A 14,095-nucleotide genomic window follows, 5' to 3' on the forward strand; every position below is an offset into this window, starting at 1 on the left:
GACCATAAATTCACAAAGACGTCTTTAATGAAGACATTGAAAACGGAGCTGAAGGATTTTGGCAGGACAGCAGTCTGTGAGCTGAAAAGTGTCTGGAAGAGAAAATGCTGTTTTCTCTTTCAGACACACCAAAACGAAGTCATCAACCGTGAAACCAGAGAGAGAGAAGCAAAGAAAAAGTGTATTTGGACTGTAGGAGCTTCTTGTTGGTGTAGAGGTGGTGCGATTTCAAAAACATGAATGCCTGTAATAGACAAACCTTCACTGTCCATCCATCTGGTTCAGTGAAGTCCAGGCTTTGGTTCCTCCGTCACATCTGCTCAAACTTTATTCTCTATGATCACCAGCAGTTGGACCGAAAATGGCTTCTTGATGCATGTTCGATCATCCAGGTAAGGAAAGCTTACCTGGATGATTGAAAAGCTGCTGTTTGGAAAACTTTAACTTTAAACCTAATCCGACCACAAACATGCACAGATCACAAACATGCACTAGTCTTCCCATAATCCCAACAGTATCATTATTCTGTCTGTTTATTTAGATTGCACTATTTTAGATGCTTTACACTTCAAGTTAAGACCCCACAATATCTTCAACATAATATCGAAACAGGAGATGTTATAAAAAAGAAAACTCAGAATATTATGATTGAAACAAACTTTTAATGTAGTGTAGAAAAGAAGAAAAGTCGGGTGTTCAGTGTAGTGATCTAAAGAGAACTAAAGGTAGGCACAAGTCCCGAAAACTTATCCTGGGGAAAACACTCAGTCATGACTTTAACTGCAGGAAGGCGATTGGCTACCACAGCAGCACCAGACGGAGTTTTTCTCACACTTGGTCACAATTTGCTCCTCGTCTCAGATAAAGTGCAGAAGCTTTCAAACGTGCACATGAAGTCAATACAAAACCACTTGTAACATTTAAATATGTCTCAACTATGTCAACTTTAACTGTCCTAGAAAAAGAAGTAAAAGAAAGTAAAAATCAATGCACCTGGACCTCCAGCACATCAGTATCAAAAGATTGCACGTAAAGGTTTTAAAAAAAAGTCAGAGTGCTTACAGTTATCAGAAAAGAATCACTTGATAGTAAATGTCAACATTTAGACAACGAACAGCTGAGAGAGTAAATTGGAATGTCAGTCTTGAGTGCGTCACACAGATTTATTTACATTTGATGATTTTTGAGTTTGTTTTCAGATGCTGCCCCCTCACCTGCAGCTGAGCCTCCCTGCTAACTGCTAACTGGCTAGCCTGTATTTTTCTCCCCATCTCTGATTCTTAAGAATCACAAAAGAAATCTAACAAGTGAAGTATTTACTGAGAAAAACTCAAAATTAAGTTTACGTTAAGTTAACGCTGAAATACTTGAATCGGTCAGGAAAATACTGAAATCACCACCATGTCTGGGTTAAGTAGCAGCAGGCTGTTAGCTTAGCCTGGAAATGGTCATGGGTGCGGGCCACGCCTCCAAATGGACTAAATTATTTGGCCTTCCTGGATCGAAGGCGCCTCTTGATGATCTGATGGTCGCTCTCTTTCTCCTCCGGCTCTCTGCTGATGATCTGAAATGAGACCAAACATTAGAGCCCTCAGATGAAAGGGTGAAGTCTAATCTGCCCCTCCTCCTCCTGAGTGGAACCAATGGTTTTATACTAAAGACATCATTCTGTGATCACTCTATAAATGTCTCCTGTGGTCTTTCAGGCATTTAGTTGTTGCTGAGCTGGTTTATTTTTTCAGGATGATGTCGGTCCGTCTCTTTAAACCTCATATTGAGAGTTCCAGTGAACAGCTGGAAAATGCCAGTATGACACAGGCCTCACATGACCGTAACCAACTGGACTCCATTGTCCAGTTGGTTACCTGTGACCTGTGAAAATGACGGGCTGTGTATAAAAATGAACAATAACTAAACAGTAGGGATGGGTACTGGTGTCCGGTGCCATGATGGCACCGGTTCTGACATAAACGGTAGTAACCAGACCGAAAAGCAGCGCACATTTCGGTGCTTTATTTCTCCTGAGCTGTGATACACTTCTAGCCAATCATTTTACGTTTCCGAGGATAGTAGGCGGGGCCAGGTACGTACGTTCTGTTAGAGCAGAGCTACAGATTAAAAATGCCCAAGGCGAAGCGGTCAAAAGTCTGGCTGTACTTCACAGCAAAATATGCAAACTCAGCAGCAACAAGTGCTTTAAGCTGATACTGTGATACTGTCAAAGGAGGTAACACCTCGAATCTCATGAAACACCTGGAGACGCATAGCGTTTTTTTTAAAAGCCGAGAAATGCACCGTATTTGATGGCAGCAGCAGCCGTTCGTCTCTGCGTGAGTAGCTTCATGTTGTTCGTGTGTAATTTACGTTGAGTAGGCTAACCACGTTATTACATTAATGCATGTAAGGTGAACTAGCAAACATCATCATAGCTACATGCAGCTGTCCTCTTGTTTGATGGCAGATACTCCCTTCACCCTGGCCAAAAAGGCTAAAATGACCAAAGAAAAAGTGGAAAACAGTTAAACATGAGAGGTTTTTGGACAAAGTTTGTGTTTTTTCCATTGATTAAGCTTCCAGCCAAGAGTGATACCATATATGCCCCATAGCTGCAGAAAAGGCTAACATTGTTATCTTTTTACAAAAAACAGATGAACATGAGAGGTTTTTGGACCAATTTTGTGTTCTCCATTCTTTAAGCACCGGTTTGAGCACCGGCACCGTTTCAAAAGTACCGATTTGGCACCGGTATCGGATAAAACCTAAACGATACCCATCCCTACTAAACAGTTAATGTAGCACCCTCTGAATTAAAGCTGAGGGTCTGCATTTCCATCACATCTGTGCTCGTATTTCAAAGAGTGCAAAATAACTTTTGGAGCCAAAAGTATTCGGAATATTCAAACGAATATAAAGCTCATTCCGAGCCAGGAAAAAGGCCGGGATCAGCACTTGTTAAGGAAAATAAACGTTCCTCGGAGCTTTGTGTGAATAAAAAGTAAGTCTGCGCTGATACGGACATGTTTGCACTAAACGCTGTGAGACTCACTGGGTGCGCGGGCATGTCGATGGGGGAGGAGATTTCGGGCCTGTAGAGTTTCCTTTTGTTCTTCTTTGCTCTCAGACTGAGGGAGGAAGAGGAGGCTGCTGCATCTGTGCCGGCCCGTCCGCTCACCAGGCTCATCATCTTCTTGGCTGCAGACACAGTTTTAGAGGAAAGCAGAAGCATGCTGAACAGCATCCTTAACTACATCCCGTTAATCACAATGCTTAGTGTGCGTGTATAAATCATTTTAATCGCAGATTTAAAGCCTAAAAACTTTAAACAGGAATTATCAGTGAAGACGACTCGGGAGACAAATTAATCCAAAGCTGACGGCGTGTTTATCCAGCTGAAACAAACAAGCTAGGTCCATTATGAAAACTTGTTTGCCTCAGTAAACCAACGCTGGCTCTTAGAGTTACTCTCCAGGTTAAATAGGAAGCTCTTCCTGCAGGAAGACGGATTCACGATTCGAGGATGAGCAGGGTGAAATAGGAGACTGAAAGCTAGAGCGAAGTAGTGGAGGAATTAAAATAAGGACGATAAAAGACGAGTGAAGGTGAGAAGAGAGATGAAGGGTGGGTCAGATGGCTGCAGATGACAGCAACCTTGCCTTGGAGCCCTGAGGCCACAATTAATTGACCGAGTGAAACTGTGGGTCCCTGAGGATAAAACAGAGAAGACTCTGGTTGATTCCAATATGTTGGCTGTCTTAACTCTCTCCTTTAAGCCATCATTAGTGTCCCAAACTCACTGCCCTTGCCCTTTTACTCTGTCAAACCTGCGCAATGCTTTTCCAAATAACTCCGGCAGGAGCTCTGAGGTTTGTCCTTGTGTGCCCTGCGTTTCTCCCCCCCAACACTCACAGTTAAATTTGAAGATTCCTAAAACCCATCTGGACCGATAAGATTGCCTCCTGGACTCTCAGTAAAAATAACTGCAGATGAATGAATAAAATGCAGCAGAGGGGATCTACTGTATCTGTGGGGAAAGTTCTGGTGTGTGTGTGTGTGTGTGTGTGTGTGTTCCTGTCTAATGAAAGACATTCAGACCATCACTTTTATATTTCTGAAACATTGCATCAGTGAAGGACAGCTCCTGATGGACTGATGCAGGCTCGGCCACTGCAGTCCTCACGTTCATGTTTTCGCATCCTGATGAATTACAAATTAAAATGCATAAAAGCACCGGCGACCGCCAGAAACTTCAGGTTGGGCTGTTCTGTAAGTGAACCAGGCTCCTTTAAAAATGCCTCAATTCCACACGCTGACCTTTTCAGTTGTTCCACAGACAAGAGCCGCCACATCTGGGTTCTTACACGCAGGCAATTAAAAACAGCCAGAAGGCTGCGCCAGGAGCAAGACAGCGTGCCTGGGGCCTGTCTGACTGCTGGAGTGACTGCAGTGCACCACAGAACAGAGTGAAGGAGACAAACTAGCAAAATCTATCCCAGACTGTAAAGGGAGGAAGTGGGATCATGTGAATACCAACCCTCTTTAATGCAGTCACTTTGCTTTGTAGTTTTCTATACAGACTTACTTTGCTGTGATCTTAACTTTCCTCTTTGCAAAAAACGCCCTGAACATTTCAGATTTCTGCACTTTCTGTAAAACGTGACTTTTGTGCAGCACAGAAAACTCATTAAGCGCACTTTTCGTCAATCGCAGCATCGGTTTCTGCTGCTCCGTCTTATGTTCGAAATAAAGAACATTTTTCAGTCCCACGATCGTCTTCAACAAAGATAGTTCGAGTTTAACGTCACCAACAATAACGAGTCGCGTGCTGACCTTTAGTGCCGAGCAGCGTGGGGGAGCTCTGCAGGAAGTCTCCGATCTTCTGCAGCGTTCCTTCCTTCCTGCTGCGGACGCTGATCTGGGAGTCGTGACGACCCGCTGGGGAGGAGCTCTGATCAAAGAACAGCGAAGCACAGTTAGCACGTACGAAACAGCTTCTCGTTAGGGCTGCGTCAGAGTTCTGGGTGAGTGCAGATAATGACGTTTAAATGGGAAAACTGTCTGACAGTTGAGGTGTTTTCCACAGAGTAAGACTGATGTCACGGTGTGTGGGTACATCTGCGCTCTGCTTTTTAATTTCATTATTTAACAATCCTGTTTAACAGTCGCTCCTCTTCAAATAAAAGAAAAACAACTGAGCAGCACAATCAGCTGTCTCTGACCAACTCCACCGTCTTGGACTGCAGCAGCACATGAAGCAGCTCTTCACGTGTTACAGGCTCTACAGCTGCAGCTGACGGTGGCGTGGATCACACAACTGTGGCCTGACCACCGGACGGGAGAAGCTAAGGGGCGCCGCTAACTGGCCGTCAGTCAGAGACCATTAGTAAATTGATCCTGGATGGAAGTATTCTCTCATGTAAGAGAATTGCATTAAAGATGCAAGCACAGCGATGACGGGGCTTTTTGCATGTGGAGGTGAGCTGTGTCCTGTCATGTGGATGTTTGAAGACCTAATCTCTTCTTGGCTGGTGGACATGTTTAAATTCACCATAGTGCTGATGTGCACGTAATCAAAATTCAAAAGCTGCTTTTTGTCAGCATCGCTGAGAGTCTGCATTAAAACTAAACATGAGGTGGAGCTGACGACAAACAGGTAAATTCAATCCCCTATATTTCTGCGATTAACCATAAAATATCATCATGTGAACTTCGGCGAGCAGCAGAAACACTGCACTGTACAAGGCTTTGTTCAAGTGAAATGATGAATTAGTGATGTTCAGTGTGTGTCTGCACATCACATGGGTGTGTTTGTCTCTCTGTGGTTCTCACCTCTTCCCGGTGTGGGGTCAGCTTTGGCGTCAGTTTGGTTCTCGTGTTCCGCCTGTTCTCTGCCTCCACTTCCTCCTAAACACAAACACACACACACAAGCAACATGAAGGCACGTACAAAGTGTTAAAATACTGAGTGTGCACTGAGTCATCCGTACCAGAGGAGAAATAACCACCAAAATATTTCATAATGACAGGACGCTATGGACGAGATGGGTTTGGTCATTAATACGATGCAGACGAGAGCGAGATGTTCACACGCTTTGTCCGGTGGCCTCGGTAGGAGGTAAATGACACTTTTACCAGCCTGAATATTTCTCGAGAAGCGAAAACACGCTCCAATTTAGCCGTATTTACTTTGCAGAGGGACTCAAAGAGCTGACAAGCTCAACTACTACCAGTCAAAATATAATGCCTGGGTGTTTCCCAAACACCCAATTAAGCTTCAATGTTCGCTTTCAAACAAGATTCTGATGTCAGCAATGAGTTTCTGTCAACAGTGTGTGGAAAAGCTTTCATTACGGCAAACAAAGAAAAATGAGCGCCTGGACGTTTGCTTCAGTTCTGGATCGATACGCTTTTTGAGGGAAGCCTCTGCTAATGTGTGAATAACAGCTGGGTTTGTTTTCCTCCGTCGTTCCCAACTTTACCAGGGATCAGTCTATGAATCAACTATCCTGCAAGAATGTTTCATTAAAGGAAGCATCTCAGATTTCAGCGTATTAATGACAGGATGATGAGTGGAATGACATGATTGCATGGAGCTGTGAGTAAATGGTGAATGGATGCATTCAATTTGCAACTTCTAAATCTGGTAAGTTGCAGTTTGAAATTCAAAATTCACAAATGTTTCGTCTGAACCACTTTTGCTAAAGTTTCTTTCCACCTGTAAAAGAAACTTTGGACCTTTTGAAAAGCTGGAAACGCTTTCAGTTCCAAATAGCCGTAATACCAGGTTACAGCCTGTGCAAAGTGTACACGAGTAACATACAGAATGTAAACTGATGCAAATTCCCACTGGGTCAATCAAATAAAGGTGAGTATGAGAACAGAGTCTGTGTTTCATTGATACAGCCACCAATTAGAGGCAAGAAGAAAAAACAACAATGACAAAGAAGTCTTGAACACGTTCATTAAAAATGAGTAAAGATAAAAAAAAAAAAAAAAACTTTCCTAACTTCAAATTAGTGATTACTTTTATCCTTTCAGGCACGTCCAAGTGATTCGACTAATGGCCCAATCTGCACTCTGCCCACTTCTCTGAAATAAAAATCAAACTAAGTGACGATCGTTTCGATGCTGAAGGAGACCCAACGAGTGGACGCCATCAGCCTCTGACTTCAGCTAACAGAACAGCTGAAAACGTCCACAGGTGCACAAGAATATGAATGTGAGATCAGCCAAATGTTCGTGGCTCCAAAGGCTTTTGGAAACAGACACCACAAACAAAATGTGAGCGAACTTTAAACTTTAAGCTGAACTTGGACAAACCGGATAAATCTTTAGAATCCAAGCACATCACCAAACACCGTTTTCTTCCCTTGAGATGCTCGGCCAGACCTTTACTGCACCTGTGTGTTTGTGGCTCTTTGTGCCTTCAGTTTTGTATTCAGTAAATGAAAAGCGTGCTATAAAAGCTGACATCAGGTGATTCACTTGGCCATTGAAGAATTTCTCATTTCCGTGGCTTTAGAATCTCGCGGGTTCGTAGTGAACACAAGGAAAACAGCCCCGACCTCAGTAAACACTTTCCTGGTGATCGAACTTATGAGTTCAGTTTTTTGAATCATGCTGAACAGAACATTAAATCCATTTTGTAAACTTTGGTTCTTATGTAGTTCTTAACAAAGCTTCCCCCATTCAACGATTCACACCAGCACTTTTCGCTGTGCTTTTTTTTATGTAAGATCTAACAGACATTTAAGTTGGGGTTAGCATGTTCCCCGAGGATATTTGGCATGCAGACTGGAGCAGCCAGGGATCAAACCACCAACCTTCCAGTTAGCAGATGACCTGCTCCACCTCTGAGCTACATCACCCCATGTAGGTCATACTCATTAGCGAATGATTGGTGATTGCCAAGTTGTTAGCCAACGAGTCATCTCAGGTTTTCTAATCAAACTTCACAAACCAAAGTGTGATTTTACACGAGCTGTATCCACCGATTCAAACCTGAAATTTCCTGTTTTTTCAGAGCATTTTCGTGAGGCAGCCTCGACTCAGCCTGAAATTAATTTTGTCTCCATATCAACACAAGCTGTACAAACTGAATGTTGTAGAGTTTAATGAAAAATGCCCATTTGATTCTCTTCACAGACCAAAATGCAGACAGTTAGACGTTTATGTAACGTTTATGCGCCAACCTTAAACCGGTGTTATACTAATTGTCATCTTTATAAATTGCAAATACTTGGCCATATTTTACAATTAATAACTTAATAATCAGCATATTTTGTATCTTATCACAAACAACTCCAGCCTTACCGAATGAGACCAACTGCCTGATGTGTACTGCAGCACAAACCTCAGTTCTGGCAGAGTGAAGGAAGGAACATCTGTACTGGCTGCTTTATTTCAAAGGGCCTTTGTGGCTACAAGCAAAACCAACTACACCCATTACGAGGCTGGGAAGTCAATGAGGGATCATGTCCGTGTAGTATTCATGGTCGGGGTGGCTATAACGGGTTCCACGCTGTGCTTCATTGGAGCCCACAAAGGAACAGAAAACAGACAAATGTGTGCTGTGCGTTTCTAAAAACAGCGTTCTCAGATATGATGCGCCTGCATTAGCTCCAGCACAACAAATCCCTGAACATATACTTTTTTTTAGTGAATCAATTCTGACTCACTCTCGTTTGGGATGAGGCTGACCTGAGAGGAGGAGTGGGCGTGGCGGATGAGATGAAAACGCTCCATTTTGAAAGCAGAAAGAAGGTCACAACATGGAGTCACCAGTGACTCACTGGACTTTTTTTTTTTTTAATAAATTGAAGGAAGGAAGGAGGAAGGGAACGCAGACCGCCAAGTACGAAAGCAGAGATAAAATATGTGAAGAACGCAGACGATGAAGCTGGAGCGAGTGTAAGAGAGAGCGGGGAGGAAAGCGTGAAAGAAGAGGAGACGAGCAGAGGAGCCGCGATAAGCGACAGAACGAACGTGTAATTGGAATGTGTGGAGAAAGTCAGCGAGATGAAATGTGTGCAAGAGAAGTAGAGGCGCAGAGATGAGACGATAGAGGGAACGTGTGGAGAACAAAAATGTACCAGAGACAATGAATCAAGCGCCAAGAGAAGCAGATCAGATGGCGAGACGCAGAGATGTGGTCATTGCTACATGTCGTACACATGAATGTACACCAGAGCGCCACGTTCAGACCGTGTACTCACTCACTATAAAAACAGGACACTAAGCGGTTGATACACCTCAGAAACCTCTTTGATGTCATAACTGTTACAACATTTATCTCAACAGCACAATGTCTGCTCTGCATGTGACACACAGGAAACCGGAGCCTTTAACTGATCTTAAAATGTACTTGTGCTGGCCTGTATCCACCTACAGAACAGGAACAGGAGCATTAATCTTCCATATATTCACTGTGAATTAACATGATTCATTCTAAACGTATATTAGTAGCTGGGAAATTTCACAGGCAACCTACGCAACAAAGTTAAGCTGAAATTTCCAGTTTATTTCCCATTCTGGACTCAAACATGCTTTATTACTACAGCTGTTTCTTTATGGAGAAGCACAGAACAGGCGTCAGACACAGCCTGGTCTGAACAGGAGACGCTCAAACGTCAAAGTTTGCTTCTTTTACCCGAAGAATTAATTGAAGAGAAGCTGTAGCTCATCAGATTCAGTCATTTTACACAATGCAAGTTCATCTTGTTGAGAGGCTTAACACTTAATGGACATCTCTTTTTAAAGTAAAACTGGCACAGCGAAAAATTGTTTGTTAAATTTAAAGAAAAAATGGGAAAAAAATCAATACATCTGGCTAGTTGTGGTTTTGGAGCATCAACATGTGACGGGCAGTTTAATAGGAACAAAAGGGCCAGAAAAAAAGAATCTCTCTCTTCTGAAGTCTGTCAGTGTTTGTGTTCGGAGTGATGAAGTGGGAAACTGCCAACAAAAGAGACATTTTGCTCACATTTTGTTGGATAATTACAAACTTTCCTGAAGCAGAAGCAGAAGAAGAAGTGGGAGGTCCTGGTGGAGAGCTGAAAGAGGACAGTACATCAGACTCGTGTTTGATAAACAGGCCTTCAACTGGCAGCTTCAATAAATGGGACCCACAAAACACAGGGAATATTTACAGGAAGCTGGCCTCTGGCCAGAAGTGCAGAGGAACACCAATATCTCCAACCACGTTATAAACAGGAAAAGACAAATCTGCAGACGTCAGAAAGCGTAAGAGTAAAAAAGCAAAATGTCATGAACAGGATGAGAAATCTTTGTGAGACGTAGAATAAAAGCTGTGGGAGCACTTAATGACAACCGTCACACGCGATGGAGGAAATGAGATGTTTTGGGAGCTTTGGTATCAAAGTGGGAGGTTTGTGCAGGACAAGAGAGATTTAGATTAGCACCGTGCCATATCCAGTAGACGCTGCTCCACTGGTGCCAGTTTACTCCTACCACAGAACAGCGAGCCAAATCAGAGCTCCAAGCGCCGCACGCAGAGAGGAAGCAGTTAGGTGGTTCTCTCTCTCACAGGATCTCAAGCCTGTCAATCTGTTTGATAACATTTGAAGTGATAAAGACATTAATATTCCAATTACTTGTGTTTTCATGGAGTCAGATGAAGGTTTCTGTAACTTTTGAGCCGTAGTTAAAATAGGACAGTGCATCAGTGTGTGGATCAGAGTGACTCCTCACCAACGCCAACATTATACAACCAAAAAACTCAGGTAAAGACTTTCTGGGCTAGCACTGATGTTTCCACTACAGAAAGCACCATCATCAATAAATCATTGCTGAACAGAGACATGGCTGGCTGGGAGAGATGAGATGGAGAGGGGGGGGGGGGGATGGGTATGTGGAGAAAGGGGTCCGAGGTTAACAGAAAAAATAAAAAAAACTGAAAGGAGAAAAATCGGGGAAGGCAGAAGGAAAAAGGGTTGCGTGCTAAGAGTAAAAGGAGAAGCGGTTTATTTGCTCATGCGTGAACGTGGCGTGTCAGCATACATGCATCAGCTGCCAATGCTCCATTATCTCAGAGAAAAATTGAATTGGTGCAGAAGTCTGGAAGGCTGATGAAATCGGGAGCCGAATCTCTGCTGGGTCACTGCCTGCAGATGTCAAACCCATCAGAGAAGAAGCCACTTCACCATGCAACTGCCTGCCTGGTGTCAGCGATGAAATATGAGCACTCCGTTTAAGAAGTAGCAATTTAATGTAAATGATTCCAGAGCATAATTGCTCTGAAGAACAAGACGAATGGCAGGAACACAACAACCCCGTTTCCAAAAATGGAGTGATTGCAATTTACCTTTTATACCACGCAAAGAATGGAATACATGTGATTTTAAATACATGCTCAGTTCATCTCCCAGGAGTAAAACTAAAGAAACGTTTGGTTTCCCCGGGTAGATTACTGATGAAACACAAAAAATGTAAAATCAAAATGCAAACATATTAAACCAATTTGTTTCAGCATTTAACTGTGTTTACTGTTTCCAGATAAATATATCCCAACATTTTACACAGCATGGAAACTTTTCTGAAAATAGGGTTTCACTTTGCCGTTAGCACTGAGATCGGATTCTAAAACAAGACAAGAGCGCAATCATCACCATAATGATAATTTAATGTTTTTATAATAAAAACAACACTTAGCCATGAAACACAGGATGCAGATATAAATGCAGCCCGTGTTTCATTAGAATAGATAAAAGAAAATACCAGAATGTGGCGATGAAGGATTCCACCTATAACTAATCACTGAGCACTTCAAACATAACGGCTTTCTTGGAAAATCGATTCATGGCCGTCACCACGTCATGAGAGCCGTCTTTCTCCCCATTCAAACAAAGATATTAATATTAGTGTCACTGCTTCAACAAGGTTTGGGATGTTGACTGATCCTGAAAAATCTATGGAAAAACAAGAACAGATGCTTCTGAAATTAACCATAAACCTAATCTCAGGCTAACATCTCATTCTTCTCACAGTAGTTGTGTTTTGTCTTCCACGGCACACTCTGATACTGGCAGACCCCCTCGCAGGGATGTAGCCTCGCTCATAAATCTGCTCCTATGGAATGCACTCTTCCTCCATCTTTAAATCTACAGGCCTGACCGGTGCACAAGAGGTGGCTGTCATGGTAACGGGAGTTTTGCCTGCAAAAGGGTCGTCTCCAAATAAGAGACGCCCCGAGATGAGACCCGAGGAGGCCACGCTAAACTGTTTCAATCACGTCAATATTACTTTTCTGTGACGTGCAATAAAAGCGTTTAGTGTCTGGGTGTGGAAGCCTTTTGTCTCTGAGCCAGAGAGAGGAGGTCCACAGCAGTAGGGCTGTGCGATACGACCAAAATCTCATATCCCAATATAAGACGTTTATCGTCCCGACAACAACATACGTCACAAAAATTTTACATTTTCTGTATATTCTGTGAATCTCAGGCAACTCTACTTGCGTGAAGCGTCTTCAGCTGGGCATCGTGTACCTGGAGTCGAGTGTTACATAAGTAGAAACGGCCGCAATATCCTTTGTATTTAGTACACGGCGTGTTCTAAGGTTTATCCGTCGGTAGTGTGGTTATATTAAATATAAGAGAAAGAGAGAACTTTAAGAACTTCTACAGCGACCATCAAAGCGATGAAAACAAATATTGCCATAAACAGTTTCTTTTGCGACACCATGAAACAAACGATAGCTTAAAATGAAACAAGACGTTTTCATATCATCATCTAATATATATCGTTATATCGAACAGCCCAACATGGCAGCATGTAAAACTAATCGGAAATTCTACTAGTTTAATAATAAATTGTCAAAACTCATAACTGGAGCATATTTGTCTTCTCTCTCATAAAAACCCTTCGAAGCCCAACACTGACATATCACCATTAGATTCCATATATTTTATAAGGAAACTGCTTATTTACCGATCCAGCAGCATTGGTATTTATTACTTTATGGGGCTACTTGAAGAATATCCAGTGTTCCACCTCCATGAGCATAGCTGAAGTTTCTCAGCAGATACTAAGCTGAGTGGATCGTGCCGACTTATATTTTGAAAGTTCAGCAGTACAAGAAGAAGTCAGGGGTCAGTTTAAGCCTGTGGTCGTACATGCGACCCGGTGATAATAATTTTACACTTTGACCCTGAGTTATTTGCTCAAGTGTCCTTGAACTGAACTGAGCCCCGGCAGGTTCCAGGAGCACCGCTCTGTAGCTCCACATCGACGCTGACCTCCCTGCAGGACGGAGGACAACAGCACAGCTCCACAAATACACGTGCAGTGTTTGTGGAAACCAAACACAGAGCAACGCTGTACTTACTGTGATGTTCTTGCACTGAAACACTAAAAACATTCACAGAGAAAATTTATGTTGAAAAACAAACTTTACTTTTTTAAACACCCAGAAAAAAAAAATGAATGATTTGAACTCCATCTATCCTGCAGCTAAAATGAGAATCAGCAAGCTGTGGAAAGACCTGTCACGACTCTGGCTCAAGCTACATCTACTAGTTAGGCCAAACGAGCTTGAAGCTGGAGTTGCAAAAGTTGCCGAAGGGGGTGAAAATATCATAATGTAGAAGTGTGCTCATTTATAAACACAGAGACCTCCGGTTCACTTAAATAATGATCAACACAATCTACCAAGAACAGTGTAAATTAACGGGTTGAAAACAAACAAATTTAGGCCATTTTTTGGCAGTTAAGACCAAGGAGAGGCAGATTTAATACGTCCTGATACGAGGGGGAAGTCTTCAGGAGTGTGATCTCTGCTTAATACAACTCTAATTACATATTTATAAACAATAGATTTGTTTTGCTCTGGTTTCCAGTGTTATATTTTTCTTTGCTTATCACTTATTGTTGGTTTACTGACCGGTTTCCATTTACTGTCATGTGTTTCATCTAAACGCCCCCATGTCCCCTCAATAAAGACAATTACAAAGCATTTTTATGATAAGTAGTTCCTGCTAATGTCTTAATGTCGTAAACATTTATTAATTTCAGCATCTACTGCTGCCGCACATCTTTATGTAGCAAAAAACACGGGGGAGACAATAATCGGACACATATTCAG

The 14,095-nt window shown here is 42.5% G+C and overlaps 1 protein-coding gene across 3 annotated transcripts in view; it reads right to left on the reverse strand.

Annotated features, from left to right (window-relative positions):
- Positions 1-642: 642 nt before the first annotated feature.
- kif20ba (kinesin family member 20Ba) overlaps positions 643-14,095 on the reverse strand; it is a 60,032-nt gene continuing 46,579 nt past the window's right edge. For all 3 annotated transcript variants that reach the window (XM_086258742.1, XM_086258741.1, XM_086258740.1), the window contains exons 31-34: positions 5,827-5,901; positions 4,828-4,945; positions 3,047-3,192; positions 643-1,564 (exon numbers count right to left, since the gene is read on the reverse strand). In XM_086258742.1, the coding sequence (XP_086114868.1) occupies positions 1,484-1,564; positions 3,047-3,192; positions 4,828-4,945; positions 5,827-5,901 (420 nt within the window). In that variant the 3' untranslated portion in view covers positions 643-1,483. The remainder of the gene's footprint in view (positions 1,565-3,046; positions 3,193-4,827; positions 4,946-5,826; positions 5,902-14,095) is intronic.

Source organism: Aulonocara sp. 'chitande type north' Nkhata Bay, linkage group LG13, assembly GCF_057382095.1.
Source record: "Aulonocara sp. 'chitande type north' Nkhata Bay isolate Kocher_YH1m ecotype deep benthic linkage group LG13, A_spYH_male_GT1.1, whole genome shotgun sequence".
Lineage (NCBI taxonomy): Eukaryota > Metazoa > Chordata > Actinopteri > Cichliformes > Cichlidae > Aulonocara > Aulonocara sp. 'chitande type north' Nkhata Bay.